Here is a 21,630-nt window from a genome sequence, read left to right on the forward strand (position 1 = left end):
TATGTTTATACGTGTATTAGTGCAGTGCAGTGTTAGTGTTGTGATTCTAAAAACTTCATAGACTTTACAAACTCTATAACAGGGCATGCGCAAAGATTCTGCCATGGACCAAGGGATAAATGCTCCCTCACGAATTCAGTTCTACTTTGGAGTTCTTTCGTAATGTACTTCAGAGTAGTCCCAAAAATAGTTATAAGAATAACTTCGACTTGTGTAATGTTTTTGACTTTAATAAATGTATTGGGTTTACTCGCGAATTTAGTTGGATTAATGATTAATTAATATTATTAATTATTAATTGATCCTTCTTATTTTCGAGGTTTTTCCCTCCGTTTTAACGGAAATCAACTTGTTTTATTTAAATATTTCCGCCTTCCTTTTCAAAGGATTAAACCAAGATTGAACATCAAATCAAATCGCGGATCTTACGCCTGCGCGTAAATAACGTAAATCCGCACGTAACAGCACATCTAATTTTCTCATTTTACTTCCTGACGTCGTGTATTATATTGGATTTTCAATTTCTTGTGCACAAATGAAAGAACAAAATTTCAGGATAACTAGTATTTTTAATTTATTTTGCAATAATTGTCCAAATAGGGAGAAAAAAATTGTTTTGAAATTACGTTTACGTTCAAGCAGCCATTTTTAAAAGGCGGACACTGTTTGAAATATTGAGCAACACCGTTAATTACTTGTAATATCAAGTAATTAACGGTGTTAGTTAAATATTTGTACATTAAAGAAAATTTGAGAAAAATAATTTAGAATCTATGATTTAAAACTTCATACGTCTCTGAATGTTATTGTGAATTTGCTATAAGGATATTCTTGTTGTAATGGACCACAGGACATTCGAGCCCGTTACAGCAAAAGTCAGTGCATATGGGGCATTCCACGCGTATATATAAAAATTAAAATTTTCAAAATAAATAGATCCCATCGTTTGCCCACAATCAGACAAGGCTTAAAAATGGTTAATTTATAGCTTCTTACAAAAAATTTTGAAAAAATTGATCAATACATACATGGTTAAAAATAAAGTTTTTTAAAAAAATTTTTAAATTTTATCGTAAATTAAAAAAAATCCATATTATTTTTATTAAAAACTACGTGTGAAAACAAAACTTTTCGTTAAAAGAACGTCCAATTTGATCAATTTTGTTTATAAAGCCATTTACCAAATGCACTGCAAGCCCGATCAGCGCGCTGATCGGGCTTGCATAGTGTGTCTCCCAAATGTATACCCACGTGGGGAAACAATTGGTAAAACCATTCCGCAAGGGCGGGCAAGTTTTGTTATTGTTATGTCATTGTAGGCAAGAGTCTAAACGTCTGAGAGTGCAGTCCCATGTGGGTAGAATAGTGGATTAGTGGAACAGTGGAATAGATTAGACCCTTGGAGGGGGAATGAATTTTAAGTGATGAGTGTGTGCACTCTACCTAATTCTGAGTTCGTGGTTTGTGCTTTGCGGGAACAAAATAATTTGTTTACAAACAAGTTTTTAAAAAAGGTTTGAAAATGGAGAACAATAATAAAGAGAACAATGAATCCGTGGTAAGTATTATTTAAAAATATGAAGGGAAATTTAACAAAAAGTTTTTTGCATGTTTCTTATGAAATTTAGAAAAATAACCTCAAACTAAAAATTTCTTTTATATCCACAATGTTTATTAATAGAAAATATTGTTTTAATGTATTTGAATTTTATAACAATAATTGTTACAAAATAAATAGAAATTTATCTCACTTACACATTTTTTAAACAATGTTTTTTTATTACTTTGAGTTTTATACATATTGAAACATTTTTTTTCATTGATAAACGTAATGGATTGTAATTTGTTTGAATTCTTCAATGTACGAAATTTATTATATTTTATTATTATTTATTATTATTATATTATTAATAATAATAAATATTGCATTTCGACGTTTAAATATACTAATTTTACATAGATTTTTAAATTGTATATGTACATAATAAGTAAATTATTTTTCTTTTATATATAGGGATATACCTGTTCCTATTGTTCTGAAGAGGTTAACATTGAGGAGCCGATCGAAACCCACAATTGCTTCAGCGAAGTAAATTTTTTGAAATTTAGCCTTCAAAGTGATAGAACAAACCGTCTTGCTCTTATTGAAATAAGTAAGAAAATTATTTTATTTTCGAGATTACAGAGTGGTCACAAATTTCATATTATCAATTTCCCTGACAATTTACTGACATTAAAATTCTTTTTACAGGAAAATATAGAAACTTATGAAAACGAGTAAAATTTAATAATTTATAAAAATTATAATTATAACCCTTCCTAAATTCAATTATTTTATATAATTTTCAAATAAAGTACATTGATAAATCAATTATTTTAAACAATTTTCCTAAAGTTCTTCGAGAATTAAATTATTTAAATACGAAAATTCAATTTTTTATAATAATTGTAACTGACCATGTTTTTCTCTTAAGTTTATTAAGGTATAATATTTTCAAAATTTTGAAGAATTTTAATTATAAATATGACCATGATTTCTCAGAAATTTTAATAAGTCCAAAACAGTACATTTTTATTTGCTTTATTCAAATATAATTAAATCTTAAAAAATTATAATAAAACAATTTTAAGAATTAAGTAGTTTCTAAAAATATTTTAATGTAATTTTTTGAAAACAATTGAATTTCTTAAAAAAGTTTTTGTGTTATTTAAAAAAACTAATTCATTTTTTTATAAATTTTAATGAAATATTTTGAGCATGACTTGCTTCTCCAAAATGTTAAAAATAATTCTAAAAATGTTTTAAAAAAATGTAAGCAAATTTTTATTTTTAAATTTACGTTTAAATATTTTTCATAAAAATTTTTGATAATTCAATAATTTTGAGAATTTGCAATTAATATTCTCTAAAAGTTGATTTTAAAAATTTTAACAAAATACTTTTAAAAAATTAATTATTTTCAATTAAATTTTACAAAATTTCAATTATTTAAAATATATTTTTTTGTACCTATATTTCAAAAATTTAATTAAAAAAATGATTCAAAAATAATTTTTGAAACATTGGTTTATAGTTATTTTTCGCACTATGCAAATTGAAATGAATTACATTTTATACTAAAAAAATATTATATTTTGTTACAATATTTAGAGGAAAATTTGATAAAGTCGCAATTTTTGAAAATAAGACGAAAAAATCTCAATTTTCTTTAAATCCCTGAAAAAAAATTTTTTTCCTGGCATTTCCCTGACTTTAATAAAAAAAAATTTCTTTTACTGACATTTCACTGTCTTTAATTACTTTACTTACATATGGCCACTTTGAAATTAGGATGTTTTACGATAATTATAATTATAATAAAATATAAATTTGCGAAGCTGTAATCGAAACTTAGTTGCCAACATTTCTGCCCCAGAATTTAAAAACTGCGGTTAGTGACATTGTATGTTAAGTCGCAGTTTCTGTTGTATACATAAACAAAAATTAACCAAATTGACAATGTCTCTTACCGCGTTACATTTATTTAAAAAAAATGGACTATTTGTATTTATACATTGAAAATTAAAGAATATAATGTGTTATTTTCTTAATTGCTCATTTTTCAAATTAATCATTAATTTTTTTAGTACATTCAACCTTTCAAAAATTAAAAACTACAAGAATAAAAATATTATTTTCAAAGACTTTAATCAATTTAGGAATTAAATGCATACATGTTTTTAAAAATAGAATTATGTAAAAGTATTTTTTTAAATTACTTAAAATAAAAAGCGCAATATAAGACATAAATCATTTTATATATATTTATACAATATTATAATCTATTATTTAAAATAGATTCAATTTATAAAACTCTATTTATTTCAGACCCAAACACTTCAACTAAAGCTGCCACTCCTCCTAAGGCCAAAAAATCAAAATTGAGGAAGGTCTTAACGGATAATCATATTGATGTCATTTTGATAAAAGAAGTTGAGGCGAGGCCGCAGCTTTACAATAGAAAGCAGAAAATTACCCAAGCTCAAGCAAATGTGTTGTGGCAAGATATTTCCAACAAATTAGGAGGTACTCATTGTATTTGTCACAAATTTACTTTATTACATTTTTCTCGACCTTCTACATGCAGTGAAATTATGATTAATAGACAGTGAAAATATAATTAACTTTTTATCAATTTTATAGTAAATAGACAAAAAGTATTATTCTTCTTTTTAATTTTTTTTTCTTCGAGACTTAAATTATTCAAAAGTAAAAATATATATATTACATTTAGAATCAAATCCTCGGAATTTATACACTTCCACTTATCAAGGGGTGTTTTAAATAGTCTTATACTGTTTTTAATTGAGTCCAATTTAAAATAAAAATATATTTTCTTGCAAACATTTTTTTCGATGTATTGTGTCGAAAGCTACATTCAATGTTGCAATCGATGTTAAATCTTGTATCTCATTTTTTCTGCTATAACAATTTTTGATATGAAAATAAGTTCTTATGTGTAGGTAAATACAATATGAAGGAAGCTAAAGAGAAATGGAAGTACCTTAAAACAACGTATTTTAGAAGAAAGAAGGAAAACGGTGTTTGCTGGCAGAGCCAGTACTTAACATTTTTGGATCCTCATGAGGATGATGCTGAGGAGTAAGTAAATATTTTTCCTACCTGTACAGAAAGTATGTAATTTAGGCACTAAGAGCGGGCTCAAAGTAACACATTCCTATCCTATCAAAGTTACACTGGGAAAATTTTAGGCAGACTTCAAGATTTTTATGGTAGTCACTAGAGCTCTCTGTCTCAGGGCTCGCAGTTCGTCGTAAAAAGGCGAGAATCTACTCCCCAGGAGCAGTTGCTGGCTTTTCAGAAAACTACTCCCGAAAATTCGCCTTTACGGTGAACTGCGAGACCTCTAATTTCGGCCATGAAAAGCCTGCAGTCTGCCTAAAATTTTCTCAGTGTATGACAAAAAATTATGTTCGCAACATGAACGCAAAAGTGATTATGATTCAGGCGAAATTTCGAGACCTTGGTGACACTTCCGCTCTCTCGGCTTCCCCTCGGGCGTGAAATTGTTTCCCCTTGGTCCCTAAATCTCGACATCGTCACAATCATCGAATTTACACCCTTGATACGAAAATAATTATTCTTGTACTTCATTTAGAAATACATTGCCCGGAGATCTCGAGACTCATAGAGTAGATGAAGAAATTGACGCCACTGAACACATTCCGCTAAATTCAGAAACTTTGGAAACCGTATCTATGAATTCAAAACCTAAAAGTGTTGGCAGCCGTAAGAGGAAATTGGGTAAAAGTATGTATAATGAATTACTGTTTTTTAAAAAAGATATTCAATTTGTTCAATTTCTTAACTTTTAGGGTAGTTACAAAATTCGGTTTATAAATTTCCCAAAAATTTTTTTCAGTAAAGTTGCGTTAACATTTTTTATAAAGAATTAATTTTCAAAAGGTTTTAAATTTCAATTCAAGTTATAAAAAAATTTGAATTTTGAAAACCCTAATTAAATATTTCAAAAAAGTTATTATTTAGAAAATTTTTTCGAATTTTTTCCCAAATTACTTGAATTTATTATAATACATATTGAATTGAAAATTCTTTAAATAAGTGATAATGTATAAAATTGATATGTAAACAAGTTTATTTATAATAATTCTACAATTAAAGATACTCACAGATAAATGTATTATAATCTTTTTTTCTGTATCTGATCATTTTCAAAATGAATCATAGCATTTTTTGGGACTTGAGAAAAAGTAAAAATTATGTCTAAAAATGAGGAACATGTTAGGGAAAGACAATTATACTTTTGTGGCTTCCCTGATTCGTTATTGTTTGCGATAAGCGATAACATGATATACATATTTAATGAAATGAGCCAATTACAATAAAACTAACAAAATTTAAGGCACTCTTCCTATGTGCCGGTTTTAAAAAATCGATTTTTTTGCATTTTTCGAAAGTACAATATCTTAGAAATATCGTGTAAAAGTTTTAGACAGATATTTAAAAAACTAACAAAGTTACAACGTGTACAATTAAACAGTGCACGGGCGCGAGCTACAGCTACCAAAAATTTAAAGGCGTTTTTCTCAAAACTACTTTTTTCTAATTGGTGGCAAGGATTACTCAAAATCTATTTAACCAATCGGTCTGCAATTTGGAGGCATTATTCTACACATGAGTGGCTATCGTGTGAACCTCGGTCATGATTTTACATAAACATTTTCCTATTTTTTTTAAACAATTACTTGCGAAAAAAAGCGATTTTTGAAATTTTTTTTAATAGTCTGTCATTTTGTTATTTATTAATATAAATTGTTTATTGAGGTTCACATGATAACAGTAAGCCTACTGAGTAAAACTACGTTTGATTTTTTTATTTCAGACAATACTGAAGAAAGTTATCGTTGCGACCGTTCACCCGTGCACTTTCAAAGGAGTCACCTTTGACTCATAAAAATAATTATTAAATGATTTGAAAAATCACTAAAAAAAATTTTTTGTATATTTTTAGACGTAAAATAAGTTATAGAATTATATTTTATTTTCTGTGAAAAAAAAAATTCCTGAAAAAAGCCTGAAATTTCGGCCGTCACATAGGAAAAATCCCTTAATAAAACGTCGATTTTTTGTCAAGCTCTGGACTAACAATTTCACGAATAACCAAAAAGGCTGATTATTATAAAAAATGTTCCTTCTAACTTCTCATTTTTAATCCATTTTTATAATTTTTAATGTTGCAAGAAACAAATTGTGATGAAGATGGAGAGGGGACATTAACGGAACTTGAGAAAGCTATATCTACCTTCGTTAATGAAAGTAAGCCACTTGATTCTACTGACGGATTTTGCTTAATGTTTGAAGAGCTTCTTCGACAACTTCCAGAAGAAGTAAGATCTACCGTTCAAATGAAAATATGGATGGAACTAATAAAACTAGTCGAAGAACAAAGACATAAGTCAGATTGATAACAGGATTTGTTAAACAATGCAATTGTTACGTTTTTAGATTGTCTTCTTACCTTATTCAAGGCAATTTAATTACTTTAAAAAAATTTTAAGCAAATAGTAAAAACTAAAGATATAATATGCTTAAAGTGTTCAAATGTTTGCACCATAGTGCTTCAAATTATCAGTTAACTAATTAAGTTACATATATACCATTGATTTTCTAGTTTCCATATAATATACAAGATTGCTTTTATTATAATGTAAATTAATGTTTTGAAGTAGTTTAATATTGTTGCTTTGGAGTATAACTATGAGTTTACTTTAAAAGATTTGAGCAAATCATTTTCTTACAATTGAGGCCTTGGATCCAATAATTTCGCCCGACGCTCGGAGGAACGCGCTAATACCAGTCGGGTAGCAGTGAGTGGCCCAGAGGCGCTCACTGACTGACAGTTGCGCGTTCCTCCGAGCGTCGGGCGAGTTATTGGATCCAAGGCCTCAATTAAAAATGTTGAAATAGTAATGATTGGAAACTAGGGTATTCTTGGTGATAAATTAGTTTTGAAACATAAGGAAATCAGTAGTTTAACTTTTTTTGTCATATTATTATAATTGCACCAAATACTACCAAATATGAGTTATAAAATAGAAAAAAATTACTTGGTGATAAATTAGTTTTGAAACATAAGGAAATCAGTAGTTTAACTTTTTTTGTCATATTATTATAATTGCACCAAATACTACCAAATATGAGTTATAAAATAGAAAAAAATTATTATGATAATGTATTTATAAGATATATAAAAATAACTTATCTTGTTTCAGTATGAAATACTGTTTCCAGTTTATAAATATTAATGTCAAATTCTATTATAATATTAAAGCGTTAACAAGGATAAATTATTTTATAATACGTAATTGTGATAATATGATTATATAAATATGCAAATCAGTATTGCAACTTATCTTGTTTTATTATTAAGTTCTGTTTTATATTTTTAAACGTTTAAGTCATACTTTATTATTGCACTCATGTACTGACAAAGTTTATGATTACTTATTATAATATTTATATTATATATTTATTTAACAAGAAACGTGATTCATAATTATGTACACATTAATTTGAATGCGCTTAAGTTGAAACGTTTTGTATTAATAAAATATTTTTAATGGTTTTGTATCACAATATGTCGCTTTCAATTTAAAAATTGTTTTGTAGGACCTTCTCCCACTGCCATTCAACAGCGCCTTCATTATAGAAATACTGTGCGAATGTTTCTCTGGCGATGCTAGGATCATTTTGATCAATTAACCCGTTCTCCATAGGAATTTCTATTAAAGCATCTGCCGATAATTGTCGGTCTTCTTCACTTAGTGTCTGATACGGTCTTCTATTCTCAGGTTCATTCTCTTCAAGGCTTAGTATAAAGTTGTGTAATACTATTGCTGCTAATATAATTTTTTTCGTTGTTGAAACTGAAGCAATAATTTTTCTAGCGAATACTCTCCATCGCGCGACCAAAATTCCGAACGCACATTCTACAATACGCCTGGCACGACTAAGTCTATAATTGAAAACTTTCATCATGTTGTTTAAATCACCACTCCTAGCATAAGGCGTCAAGACACTCGTAAATCCACATAATCCCTCATCTGCCACGAAAACATTTGGCGCAATTGGTCCATTTTCTCCTGTAAAAAACAAATATATATTATCGTCAAGGAACCAATTTTTTTAATTTCAAAAATTACCTAGAGGTTCTGCAGGTGGAATGTGAAGATTGTTGTTTATGAGTCTTTTAAAAAATTCACTGCTTCTTAAAACACCGGAATCACTTCGCCTTCCTTCACCTCCTACGTCCACTATGAGAAACCGAGCTTTGGCGTCACAAATCGCCATTAAATTTATTGCAAAATCATGTTTGTAGTTGTAGTACAATGAACCGGTATTATATGGAGCCTAAAATGTTTTCAAAAAAATTATGAATACACAATAAATATTATGTTTGTTTTGTTTTTATAGTAAAGTGTTTCACATACTTCAAGTTTATTACCTAATAAAACAGACTTGCTATATAATACGAAATTATCATTCATGGAAATAGATTTTTCAGATTTGACTTCTAAAATTTTTCAAAATTGCTGTATACATACACTTTTTAACATTTTTATGAATTTTGAAATTAGTACAGTTACTACAAATAAAAGAAATCAGGGAATTTAAACCTAAATAGTGAAAAATATTGAATTTTTTGAAATGTTACAAACAATTTTTTCTAAATTTTGAGTAAAAACCTTAAACTGCTTTAATATTTTCTTTTCCATTTAAAAAATTTAATGGAATATTTATAGGGCAATAGCCTGCAAGTTAAATTTAAATTTCGAAGAATCTATTAAAAATTATTCAAAAACTGATTTAGAAAAGGATTTTAATTCAAAACTATGTTAAAATATTTTGCAAGAGTTGAAGTTAAAATCTTTGGAAACAATTAAATTTCGAAATTTTGTACTATTTAATTTTTGAGAATTAATAATTATATTTTTAAAAAACTTAGAATTAAAATTATTATTAATATTAATATAAAGGAAAAAATTAACAAGCTTTTCTATAGAAATCAGGTAAATGTGTAATAGAATTTTTTGTGAGCATTTCTACTTTTTACAAAGTATAGTTTTTGTACAAGTTTTACCCTTATTTGAACCTGCTTTCCGTCAATAGCTCCCATGCAGTGATCAAAGTTCCAGATTGTTTTGAAATCTTCAATGATGTCTTTCCAATTTTGCTCAGAAGGTTTAAGGAGGTAATCATCCTTTAGACATTCGTAAATTTTTTGGCACGTTTCAGAAATAATTTTGGAAATAGTATTATGTGCTACTCTAAAAGCGTATGAAAGAGACACCATAGAATCTCCTGATGCTAAGAAACGTAATGTGATTTCCAAACGAGTTTTTGCGCTTATAGGTTCACGAAATACTGTTGCCTTCTCAATTAGAGGTCCAATACGCTCATACAGTTGATCAAATACAGCAGGAACAACGCGAAAGAATGTGAAGTATTTCTCGTGGTCGTTAGATAACATTTCTTTTATCAAATTATTACTAAAACCTTGTTCAATCCTTTTATCTACTGTAAAAATAGGGCGCACCCAGAATCTTCTTTGCACAGAAACTTGCTCTTCTCTACGTACAATTTGTTTCCTAATTAAATATAATTTCCAGAGACTAATTATTTTACTTCGTAATAATTCTCTACGCCAAGAAACTGTCTCTTTTTTATTATATTTTATAATAAGTAGTTGTATTATTCTGAGTTGAATTTTCAGGTCCATATTAAATCACCTTCAATAAACTGAAAAAAAGTTTACAAAATAAGCTTCTTGAAAATTCGATATACATTATCTCAGACTTTAATTAAACTTATCTGAAATCAAAACTAAAATATTCTATTAATAACTAGGAGAAATAAATTTGAATGTATTATAAAAGAAGAAATAAAATATTTTTTCTTATGCCTTAAAAGTATTCTTTTAGTAATAATAATAATAATAATAATAATAATATAAACTTAGTTAATTTCTCTATCCAAACATTATTAATAAGAGCCAAAATTTTGTATAAAAACATTTTATAATTATATACTGCACTCACCTTATAGTATTAAATTCAGATATTAATAACAATTAATGTTCTTTATGTCATTGAAAGTTATTTTTGTTTTAAATAATCAGTGATATTATCATTACACTAAATCCTAAATATATACAATATTTTCTCAAAAATAGATAAAGAAATCAAAGAAATTTTTTAGATCAGCAGGTATTTATTCCACTAATCCACTATTCTACCAAATTTCAAAGCTCTATGTCCCATGTGGTTGATTAGTAACAGTAGATTAGTAAGACAGCCAATAAGAATCGATTTTTCCGATTGTTCGGAGTGTAACACTAACGACGATTGGCTTCTTCTAATCCTCTAATCTACTATTCTCCGTACATGGGACACAGGTGACTATAATTTCGAAGAATAGTAAATTAGTAGATTAGTTATTTCAAACAAAATTTTTATTAATTAATTTCATTTTTTTGTTTATACAAATATAAAAAACTTTGTTTTTAAATTAATTTAAATGTAATTAATTAATTTTAATTAACATTATTAATGTTATTCAAATGAAATGAAAGTATTAATTAATTAATTAATTAATTAATTAATTAATTAACTATATTAATTTGAATGTTCTTTCATTCTTTCATTCATTCACTTTTTCTGTCCCTCACACTCTCAAGTTGTCTTTTATTTATACTTTTGTTTTTTCTTATTAACATCAGATAGATTGTATACATATTATATTATTATGTTATGATTATTTTTATTTTATAATAATTAATTCAAAATTATAATGACAAATAGAAATCATCAGAATTTTTTACACATCTTTTCATTAAAAGACTAAAATTTTCTTAAATATTATGTTTTGTCAAATTGAAATTATTTTTGTTCTTTACTTCTAAAGAAAATTAGAAAATTGTTAAACAACTGTGATTAAGAAATGGAAAATTGATTTATTTTGCATTATTTTTGTTTATGAATCACAATTTCTTTAAACAAAATTATTATTTTGTTTTGGAAAAAGAAGAAAAATATTTGCACAAATCTTATTTTTAATCTTCTTTTTTGGAACAGGATTTACCACAGGAATTTGTTATAAAACATAAAGAAATCGATCACTCCGAGTCTTCGACTCGGAGCAATCGATATCTTCATGTTTTATAAAATTAATGAAAGATGATCGAGAGATAAAATCATTATTTCATACTATAAAAATATTGTTACTGTAACTTTATCAAAATTATTTACATCATTTTAATTCATTTATTATTTTCTAGAATTTCAAATTATTTTTTATGAAAATAATAATTGAATTCCTTAAAAAAATTTTATTATTTATGAAAATAATTAAATGTTTACACAAAATTTTATTAAACTTCTTTTTAAATAATTAAATTCTTTTTGGGAAATTTTATTAAAATAGTAGATATTGAAAATCATTAAGAAATAAAAAAATAGAAAAAAAAATTAAAAAATCATTAGAAAATTTGTTAAAAATTATTGAAATTAGAACAAGAATTTTTTCGTCAAATAATTGAATTTCTGCAATTATTTGAAAATTATATTATTTTTATTCAAAAATTTTTTCGAAAAAATGAATTTTGTTTTTAAATCAGATTTTTTATTTTATAAATATATTTTAACAAAACTTTTTAAAAATAATTGCACTTTTCGCGAAATTCATTTAAAATTGTATGAAAAAAGAAATGAAATTCTACATTGTATTTTATTATCTATAGAAATAATTGAATTTTTGCATCGATTTTAATTGAAAAAAAATTTAATTCTTCAGAAAAATGTTATTATTTAGAAAATTAATTGAATTCTTTCCCAAAAAATTGATTAAAATCTTTTAAATCACTTAAATTTTGCAAAGAATTAATCAATTAGCTGGATTGACCCAATTCATTTTTATGAAATAATCCGATCTTCAAGCAGGAAATCTGTATGATTCGACGATATCGTTTGTAAATGATAAGAGATGAATTCCCACACTTAAACGTTTAGCAATTGGTAATTTTTGGATTTCATTCCTTACAATTGTCACAAATCCATCTACACCATCTGATTTTTTCTTTAAATCGTTTATAACGTTAACGACGGATTCATCAAAAGATTCAACGATTCTTTTTTCACTTTCTGTAATTGAAGATACGAATTAACATTTATTAATTACATATAATGCATAACCTAATTATGTAAATGTTGCATTTACGTACCCTTAATATTACATTGTTCCGTTAATTTGATTTGAAAATCATTCTCTATATTCTTCATTTTTGAAGATGTAGAACTAAGGGAACATTCAGTCCTGTAACAGAAGTGTAGTAAAGCTTACTGTAATATAAGATACTTTATATTTTTGCTTTAAAAAAAGTAATTTATTAAATTAAACTACCTTATCTCCTTAAAGTCAAAATTAAGTATGTGATACAGTTTCTTATTTAGGCTATATATTATTTTGGATCATTGGCTTAAATTTAAGAAAATAACGCTTTTTCATATAAAATAGAAAATAAACTTTCTCCAACGCCTGCTCTGATAGGAATAGTTTCCATGTTAAAAGAGTGTGGAGGAAGTAGAAAGTAAATTTTATTACTTCATTGATTTTTTCTCTATCTTTGACCAAGGTATATTTTGTGTTACACTCCTCTCTCACTCAGATCATTCGTTCGTTATTTTACTAAAATATAATTATACTTTAAATGCTTCCCTATTACTGTCATGAAAATTTTCTTTGAATATATCTATTTTTCAACTAAAAAAATTGCAAAAGAAGTTCTTCCTTAAACAAAATATCTTTTAAGTTAATAACTCATACCTAATCTATTTGCAAAAGGTTTAGTTCGACGCTTGTGTAAAGTACTATAATAATACATTGTGCAACTGGTGGTGAAAATGATTGATTTTACAAGAGTGAAAATTAACACTCGAAACATCATTTTTTACTACGAGTTGCACTATGGTATATGCACTTAAATTTTACGTTCTACTTTCGCCACGCTTTTTTTAAAATGAACAAACGTTGGAGAAAATTATTTAATGAAACAAGGAGAAGAAACCTGTTTACAGATCTACTTTTCATAAAAACTAAAACTTTTTGTGAAAGTCTTTTCATAGCCAAGTAAATTATAATGTTAAAGAAAATCTTGCACTGCAAGTTTTTAAATAAACATCATTATTTTTGTTTATTAAAAAGTATTCAATTATACATATCATTAAACTTACTCATCAAAAAGTTGAGTATCATTCAAAAATGTTAATTGTTTCATGAATGGAAAATTCGTCTTCCCCTTTTTCTTTGCTGCAGATCCGCTTGGAATGTATGCATTTTCCTCTTTCCTACATTCGAGATACCGAGTTCTCAATTTAATCCACCTACTCTCGATTTCTTCAGGTGTAAGTACGCCTTTAAAAATATTTATTCTGTTTTGTGAGCAATGTTTTATCAGTAGATATGGATTATTTTTTATATAAAAATTAATTGGATATATCGATCACTCCGAGTCTTGGACTCGGAATGATGTGACTTCTTCAAAAATTGTTTTCATCATCACGATTGTTAATTACTAGAATTTTTAACTAAAATTCTTCTTGAAGTAAATTTTTTTCAAATTTATTTTGAATAAAGTATTTTAAATTGCAAATGTTCTGTGAAATTCTTCTAAAATTCTGTGAAAAATTTTATTAAAATTATTTTGAAAAAAATGAATTTTTACTCAAAGAATTGCATAGAGTTTTATTATTTATGAAAACAAACGAATAACACCTATATGAAAAAAATTTTTAATAATTAAATTCTTGTAAAATTTCCATTATTTATAAAAATAATAAAATGTTTGCGTAGAATTTTATTAAAAAATTTTGTTATTAATTTAATTATATTAAGAATTTTTATTACAATATTAGATAGTAAAATCATTGAATTGACAAGAATTTTATTAGAATTTTTGAAAAAAATTGAAGTTTTGATAAGAATTGTACTACTTTTGAAAATAATTGAATTTTTGCAATCTTTTTTAATTGCTTATGTTATTTACATGTTTTTTTAATTTCCAGTTAAATTCATTTAATATTGAAATTTTACAAAATTTTAAATCATAATGTTTTAAAGTTCATCTACTTGTAAAAATTGAATGAAATTTGAAATATTTAAGTGAAACTAGATTTCAAGAATAAACACAATAACTTTAGAAAACAACAATTTTCCAGGATTTCGATCAAAATTCCCTGATATGTCCAAGTTTTCTAGGTTACGTAGCAATCATGTATATGTAAATTTAAATATGAATGAAGTACTTATGAAGTAATTATTAACAATAATTAATTTAAAAATTAATTAAAAATAATTCTTTTCTTTACCATTCATGCAGCATGAAATTTCCCTCCAAAGGTCTTTCTTCTTTAATTTCGATCTCTCTTGAACAGGCACATTCTTCGTATCGTACAGAGCTGGTCTTTTTCGAACTTCAAATATTATGGAGTCGCTTAAATCCATATTTGATAATGGTAACGATTGTTCGACACATGACATGTTTACTGGTAAAAAAAGTTATAAAAATTAATAAGAAAATTTTTATCAAAAATTAAGAGAAATCGTTGCATTTAAAAAAATTCATCTTGAAAAATCCTAGAGAATGTGCTGGCGTATAAATTCGTATATAATGTTAAATAACAAAAGTACACTAGACCACCGCTCAAGTGGACATTATGGAGGAGGAATCCATTCTTGTGTGTATGACATAATTAATTAATTATTTCTTAATTAATTATGTCTTATTTTTTTGTGGTCATTTCTAAGATGTGTTGGTAGACACTTTTTAGTTATTTTAAATATCTTAATTTAAGATGTTAAAATTCCAAAACTTAGGATTTTTTGGGTATTCTCTATGAGCATAGCTAATCAAAATTAGAGAAACCTTTGGACGTTTTTGAATATACTCAAAACGTGGAGGTATACAAGCACCTATCAGATTATTTAAATAAAAAATTTTCTTCAGACAGGGTGGCCGGAAATTTTTTTTTTTTTTGAAAATTCCCTGACTAATTTTTAATTTTCCTTGACTAACAAATCTTTGAATTATTTAATATTCTACATTGAAATGTTCGTAAGAAGGTTCAAACTTATAAAAAATGTGACGGCACCATTATAATGAGCTATATTACAAAAACGTCTAAATAAATAACTGAATTGACATTTAAGTATCAAAGTTTTTTAATTTGTGATTTTTTTCGGTCAAAATTCCTTGACTTTTAAAGAATTTTTAAAAATTTCCTGACTTTTCCCTGATTTCCAGTTTTTCCCTGACTTGCGGCCACCATGTCAGAGTAACGTTTATAATAAGAATTAAATTTTTTATCACGCCTTCTCTGGTGTTTTTTATTTTCTCAAAAACAAGAAAGTCCATTCAAGCGGTGTAGTACGTGTACATTAGGGGCATTCTATTTCTCACCGTCCTATCTACAAAAAATAATCGCAAAGAGAGCGGTTTTTTAATAAATTTTGTTATATAAAAATGTATATTAAAAAATATATTATTTCTTATTTTATAGAGATGTACAAAAAGCTAGTTCTACAGAAAATTAGAATACTCGTTGCATATGTTATAATTCGTAAATTGAAATACAGTTTAAAGTTCGAGACTTTCTTTCTTTGTTGGTTAAAATTAAAATTAATTCGTTATTTTCTACTTCATATAGTTTTGTACTAATATGAGTACTCCATACACTGTCAAAAAATTTGGAGAATTGACGGTCTCTGGAGTTGGGAGTGAAATTTTTCGAGTTAAAAATCAACTCCAAAATGAAGTTAATTATTAAATTAACTCCCTTTTAGAGTTGATTCTTATTTTTACTGTGTAAATTTTAACTCTCTACATACAACTCCCTTCGCTTTAACTTTTATAGAATCCCCTAAAATTAAACACTCTTTTTTACAGTGTACATCGAGTCAAGCTAGAGCTCAACTCAGCTATTTGAGATAAAACGGTTTACAAGACATTACTTACCCATTTTTATAACCATATTTTTGTCGAGGTCATACCCTTGTGTCTCCTCATTAAAATCTTGGAAACATTTGTGGATTTTTGGTAAATCTTCCAATGTTTCGTTGGAACATTTTAACAGCGCCCCACAATATCCACATTTCATGAGCTAAAAAGGTAAAATTTTATACAATGTAAACAAAAAAAAAAGAAAATTTATGTAACATATGCTTCATAATTCTAAATTCAATTCAATGAATTAAATAAAAAAAAGTAAATTAAAAATACTAACTGGCCCAGACATATTTTTATTTAGAACTACGCCAAGATTATATCCTTTAATCGTTTTCTTAATTTTTGGTTTTTTCGATTTTGAACCTTCGTCTGTTCTTGAAATGTTCTTTGGATCTAAAACAAAATTAAATGATTATACAATTTTAATTTTTTAATTTTCTTTTAATCATGAGTTTTTCCATAAAAAATACTCTATTATTAACGTAATTAAAAAAAGTAATTTACAAATTTTAATACCTAGCAAATAGAATCAGTTTGGGGCAGGGACCGTCACGGAATCAAAACAAAATTAAAAAATACTTTTGTTTTGATTCGGATATGGGTATCAGAATCAAAATTCCATTCTATTTAGTTTTGATTCCAATATCAAAATCAAAATTCTTTTTTGTTTTAATTTTGATAAAATACTACTGCGCATGTATAAGTCTCATTGAATCTAAATTTTGTTGCAAATGTCAAATATATCAGAAGATAATATCGTTTTTACATACGAAATCTGAAGTAGAAATCGAATTTACTTCTGTTTCTATAAGAAAAACGAATTGCAGTATTACAGTATCAGAATCAAAATAGGAAGTGAATTTTTTTTCGTTACAGTATCAGAATCAAAATAGGAAGTAAATTTTGTTTCGTTACCGAATCAAAATCAAAATACATTAATAATTTCGTTTTGTTTTGGAATATTGTAACGAAATCAAAATTTGATTTCCGTGACGGTCCCTGGTTTGGGGACGCAAATATATTTCCGGAATTTAAAAAGTTTTTATTTGATTAATTTACATTTTTAGAAAATTTGATCATTTGAGTAAATGACACCTGTAAAATAATAATATAAGATAAATAACAGGTTTACCATTTTTATTTTCATCTTCTTCAGTATTAGACGGTATTCTAATTATTCAACATTATAATACTGATTAAAATTTTATAGTAAATATAACATTTATATTGTTGACTATTATTTTTCAAGAAAGTTATTTTACATATTTAAAAAAAATAAGTATACATTATAATATACAGTGTTTATATTATACATGTAGGCTTGATAGAAATTTGTTAAATTACGATTTATACAATTAAAAATTATCACCCTGTAAAATTAGATTACTATAAAATTAGGGGAAAAAAATTGGATTTTACAACCATTTTATGATTTGAAAGTTTGAGTGAAAAACTATACTTTATTATGATTATAATAAATGTGAATTGGATAATTTACCTATTTGCAAAAAAATAAATTCTGAAATAAACTCATTTTAACATCTGAAACTTTTAAATTATATAAAATTACGATTAGATTTTTTTTAATTCCGGATATTTACAGGGGTCCCTCAGTTTGATGTAAAAACGTATCTGGATTAGTAGTTATGTAGGTTAATTTTTTCAAAATAATGCAGATAAATATCAAGAACAAAAGAATATGCAAATTTTTGATTATTTATAAGAACAATAATTTTCCTCTTTTTTACAAAATACATGGGAAAATTTTATTGGGATATTTTTAATATATATATAAATAAAATTAATCATCATAAAGTAATTTTAACCTATAACTGAAAACAAATTGCAAACATTTTTGATGTATAAAACTGAGGTTAAGAATTTTTAGAGAGTAGATATTGTAAAATTAATTGAGACATTAAAAATATCACTTTCAGAAGAATCACCCTATAAAATAGTATAATCTAAGAAAATTCTTAAAACTCACCAGTTTTTTCAAGAACAAGACAGTTCATTTTATTTACTTTGATAACGTTTTTATCAAAATCTATTTTTTTAAAACAGTCGTGTTTTTTGAGGGTCTCCTTAATGCCAATTCCTTTCAAACAATATGAACAGGTATACAACTGTATAAAACAAAGAATAATATATTATGCATTTAGTATATGAAAATCGATTTAGAAAATATAATAGCAATTGTACACATTAAGAATAAATAATAAATTTCAATCTAAACAAATTACAATCCATTACGTTTATCAATGAAAAAAAATGTTTCAATATGTATAAAACTCAAAGTAATAAAAAAACATTGTTTAAAAAATGTGTAAGTGAGATAAATTTCTATTTATTTTGTAACAATTATTGTTATAAAATTCAAATACATTAAAACAATATTTTCTATTAATAAACATTGTGGATATAAAAGAAATTTTTAGTTTGAGGTTATTTTTCTAAATTTCATAAGAAACATGCAAAAAACTTTTTGTTAAATTTCCCTTCATATTTTTAAATAATACTTACCACGGATTCATTGTTCTCTTTATTATTGTTCTCCATTTTCAAACCTTTTTTAAAAACTTGTTTGTAAACAAATTATTTTGTTCCCGCAAAGCACAAACCACGAACTCAGAATTAGGTAGAGTGCACACACTCATCACTTAAAATTCATTCCCCCTCCAAGGGTCTAATCTATTCCACTGTTCCACTAATCCACTATTCTACCCACATGGGACTGCACTCTGAGAAGAGGAAAAAAAGTTCTGTTTAGAGTGAAAATATCTTCCTTTCTATTAATAGTGGAATGATTTGTTTTTATATGGATCATTTCAGTTATTCGTCGTTTTATAAAATTTGGTTCATTGTCCAAAATTTTGTCATTTTCCCAATCGAAGTCATGATTACAATTAATTCGATGGTGGTAAACTACAGAGTCATTATTTACTTTTTTATGTTCATTCATGCGAGTTAAGAATGACCGTTTTGTTTCACCTATATATATGTTGCACCCAGTAAAAAAAAAAGTATTCAGAATAGAGAAAAAGTATTGGTGGAGACGTTCGGTGAATGCGTTTTCGCGACAAAACCGTATTGGTGGGTTACGGTGAATACATTTTGCTTACCGTGAATACATTTTTTTTAAACTCTCATTTTAAAGATTCATAAGCAAAGTTGAGAATATTTATAAAGAGCGTAAGTGACCTGAAGTATAAAAATGACTATTGCGAGAAGGAAATAAGAAATTTAAAAAAAAACGAAAAATTAAATGTGACAAACCTACAACGTATGATGATGAAAAGGAACATTGACGATACCGACAGAAACTTGAGAAATCCAAGTAAATGTATGTGAAACAGTAAGTTCCGCCGGTAACGTCAAAGTTCCTTTTAATCATCGTACGTTGTAGGCACAGAAAAGCATATGGTAATTGATCAACATTTGACAATCTGTTTGTCACATTTAATTTTTCGTTTTTTCTCAAAATTTCTTATTTCCTTCTCGCAATAGTCATTTTTATACTTCAGGTCACTTACGCTCTTTATAAATATTCTCAACTTTGCTTAGGAATCTTTAAATCGAAAGTTTAAAAAAAAAGTATTCACGGTAAGCAAAATGTATTCACCGTAACCCACCAATACGGTTTTGTCGCGAAAACGCATTCACCGAACGTCTCCACCAATACTTTTTCTCTATTCTGAATACTTTTTTTTTTACTGGGCAGGACAATCTATACAGTCAAACTTTTATACAACATTTGTTCTGTCCCATTTTTTAGATGCATCTTTACTAAGTCTAATTATAGAATTGGAGTTTTTATTAATAAGTGGAATCGCAGTACAATGAAACTCTTTAAGAATATTTGACAACTTAAAGAAACATTTTTCATTGAAAGGTAAACAAACCTTCGGGATTTGACTGTCAAATGCCAGTATTCACAACTGGCGCAGTATTGCACCATTACTGGCATGCCAGCAGTTGGCTTGCCAGTACTGGTTCAGTACTGGCTTCATTAAAATCTCTGTACTACGCCAGTACTGCCCTTTAAGACCGGTATGCCAGTACTGTGCCAGTATTGTGAAAACAACACTGGCAAACCAGTACTACGCCAGTACTGTGCCAGTATTGATAACACGGTAAACTGACAATAGTCAGTTAGGAACTAATTAATGGAAATTTATGCGGTAATTTATAGAAATTTTGACAATAGTTTATAAAACTATGTAAAACACAAACGAGAACTAAAAAAATTAACATCGGTAATTTATGGTAATTTATGGAAATTTATGAGATAATTTATGAAAATTTTGACAATAAATTTTTAACTAAAAAATTTAACGTTAGTAATTTATGGAAATTTATGCGATAATTTATTAGAATATGTAAAACACGAATTAGACCTAAAATATTTAATGTCGGTAATTTATGGTAATTTATGGATATTTTAGAGGTAATTTATGGAAATTTATTAGGTACCTTACTTATTTGGTTTTTTTAAAATTTAGTTCAATTAAATAATAATTTAACTTAATTACGCAACAAAACGCTCTTTATTAATTGTAAGTGAAAAAGGTGTCGAAAATTAAAATTTATTATCCTGTAGCTTCGATAGTGTAGTGGTTAGAGTGTTAGGCTAGATGTCCGTAGGTCGTAGGTTCGATTCCCCACAGTGGCAAATTTTGTTTCGTTATAGGTTTGCGTTTATTCTGCGTTGTAAACATTAATTTGATTAAAAGTTAAAAGTTGGGGATTATTACATGTTTGCAAATATAAATTAATTTTTTTTATTATATTAAGATTGAATTTAAATAAATTTTCCATTAGATTGGAAAATAGACGGTTTGGTCTGATTCAGGCCAGCGCCAGAAGGTTTTTCTACACTAAACCAGTAGGTACTAAACCAGTACTCCGCCAGTACTGGCGCAGTACTGCGCCAGTTGTCAATTTTTGCTTGGGTTGTTGGACAATGAAATCGCTCTATCAACCAGATTGTATACAATATTCTTTTTTTGTTGGATTGGATGACCTGAAAAATAATTAATTAATTAACGAT

General features: G+C 26.6%; 3 protein-coding genes across 4 annotated transcripts; 1 reads left to right on the forward strand and 2 right to left on the reverse strand.

The window, feature by feature from the left end:
* The first annotated feature begins 1,367 nt into the window (after nt 1-1,367).
* LOC122508831 lies at nt 1,368-7,292 on the forward strand. The gene is made up of 6 exons (XM_043622403.1): nt 1,368-1,558; nt 2,015-2,153; nt 3,869-4,066; nt 4,504-4,642; nt 5,160-5,311; nt 6,764-7,292. Exons 1-6 carry the CDS (start codon nt 1,523-1,525, stop codon nt 6,985-6,987), a joined length of 888 nt encoding a protein of 295 aa, XP_043478338.1. The 5' UTR covers nt 1,368-1,522; the 3' UTR covers nt 6,988-7,292.
* A 148-nt stretch (nt 7,293-7,440) lies between these two features.
* On the reverse strand, nt 7,441-11,041 carry LOC122508839 (putative nuclease HARBI1). 2 transcript variants are annotated; one of them, XM_043622415.1, is made up of 4 exons: nt 10,621-11,041; nt 9,663-10,321; nt 8,725-8,932; nt 7,441-8,664 (listed from the first exon to the last, which is right to left on the reverse strand). In XM_043622415.1, the coding sequence occupies exons 2-4, from the start codon at nt 10,299-10,301 to the stop codon at nt 8,174-8,176; spliced, it is 1,338 nt and encodes a 445-aa protein (XP_043478350.1). In that variant the 5' UTR covers nt 10,302-10,321; nt 10,621-11,041; the 3' UTR covers nt 7,441-8,173. The 2 variants fall into 2 exon arrangements, with proteins under 2 accessions (XP_043478350.1, XP_043478349.1); XM_043622414.1 differs by lacking the exon at nt 10,621-11,041 and having other exon boundaries at nt 9,663-10,425.
* Nucleotides 11,042-12,339: 1,298 nt separating this feature from the next.
* On the reverse strand, nt 12,340-19,598 carry LOC122508835. Its single transcript, XM_043622409.1, has 8 exons — nt 19,104-19,598; nt 18,568-18,706; nt 16,858-16,973; nt 16,590-16,734; nt 14,944-15,120; nt 13,810-13,990; nt 12,801-12,892; nt 12,340-12,720 (listed from the first exon to the last, which is right to left on the reverse strand). Exons 1-8 carry the CDS (start codon nt 19,137-19,139, stop codon nt 12,512-12,514), a joined length of 1,095 nt encoding a protein of 364 aa, XP_043478344.1. The 5' UTR covers nt 19,140-19,598; the 3' UTR covers nt 12,340-12,511.
* Between the last annotated feature and the right edge of the window lie 2,032 nt (nt 19,599-21,630).

The sequence above is a fragment of the Leptopilina heterotoma genome, unplaced genomic scaffold, assembly GCF_015476425.1.
Source record: "Leptopilina heterotoma isolate Lh14 unplaced genomic scaffold, ASM1547642v1 Lhet_58, whole genome shotgun sequence".
NCBI classification, from domain to species: domain Eukaryota; kingdom Metazoa; phylum Arthropoda; class Insecta; order Hymenoptera; family Figitidae; genus Leptopilina; species Leptopilina heterotoma.

What these genes read in the sequence shown, in the direction of transcription:
- LOC122508835 (XM_043622409.1), bottom strand. Translation starts at nt 19,139, where the DNA reads ATGGAGAACAATAATAAAGAGAACAATGAATCCGTG. An exon ending in AATTTCATGCTGCATGAATG is followed by an intron (nt 13,991 to 14,943) that starts GTAAAGAAAAGA and finishes ATATTTTTAAAG; the next exon opens with GCGTACTTACACCTGAAGAA. An exon ending in GATACTCAACTTTTTGATGA is followed by an intron (nt 12,893 to 13,809) that starts GTAAGTTTAATG and finishes CTTCTGTTACAG; the next exon opens with GACTGAATGTTCCCTTAGTT.
- LOC122508839 (XM_043622415.1), bottom strand. Translation starts at nt 10,301, where the DNA reads ATGGACCTGAAAATTCAACTCAGAATAATACAACTACTTATTATAAAA. An exon ending in GAAAGCAGGTTCAAATAAGG is followed by an intron (nt 8,933 to 9,662) that starts GTAAAACTTGTA and finishes AAAACATTTTAG; the next exon opens with GCTCCATATAATACCGGTTC. An exon ending in TCCACCTGCAGAACCTCTAG is followed by an intron (nt 8,665 to 8,724) that starts GTAATTTTTGAA and finishes TGTTTTTTACAG; the next exon opens with GAGAAAATGGACCAATTGCG.
- LOC122508831 (XM_043622403.1), top strand. Translation starts at nt 1,523, where the DNA reads ATGGAGAACAATAATAAAGAGAACAATGAATCCGTG. An exon ending in AAGAGAACAATGAATCCGTG is followed by an intron (nt 1,559 to 2,014) that starts GTAAGTATTATT and finishes TTTTATATATAG; the next exon opens with GGATATACCTGTTCCTATTG. An exon ending in TCTTGCTCTTATTGAAATAA is followed by an intron (nt 2,154 to 3,868) that starts GTAAGAAAATTA and finishes TATTTATTTCAG; the next exon opens with ACCCAAACACTTCAACTAAA.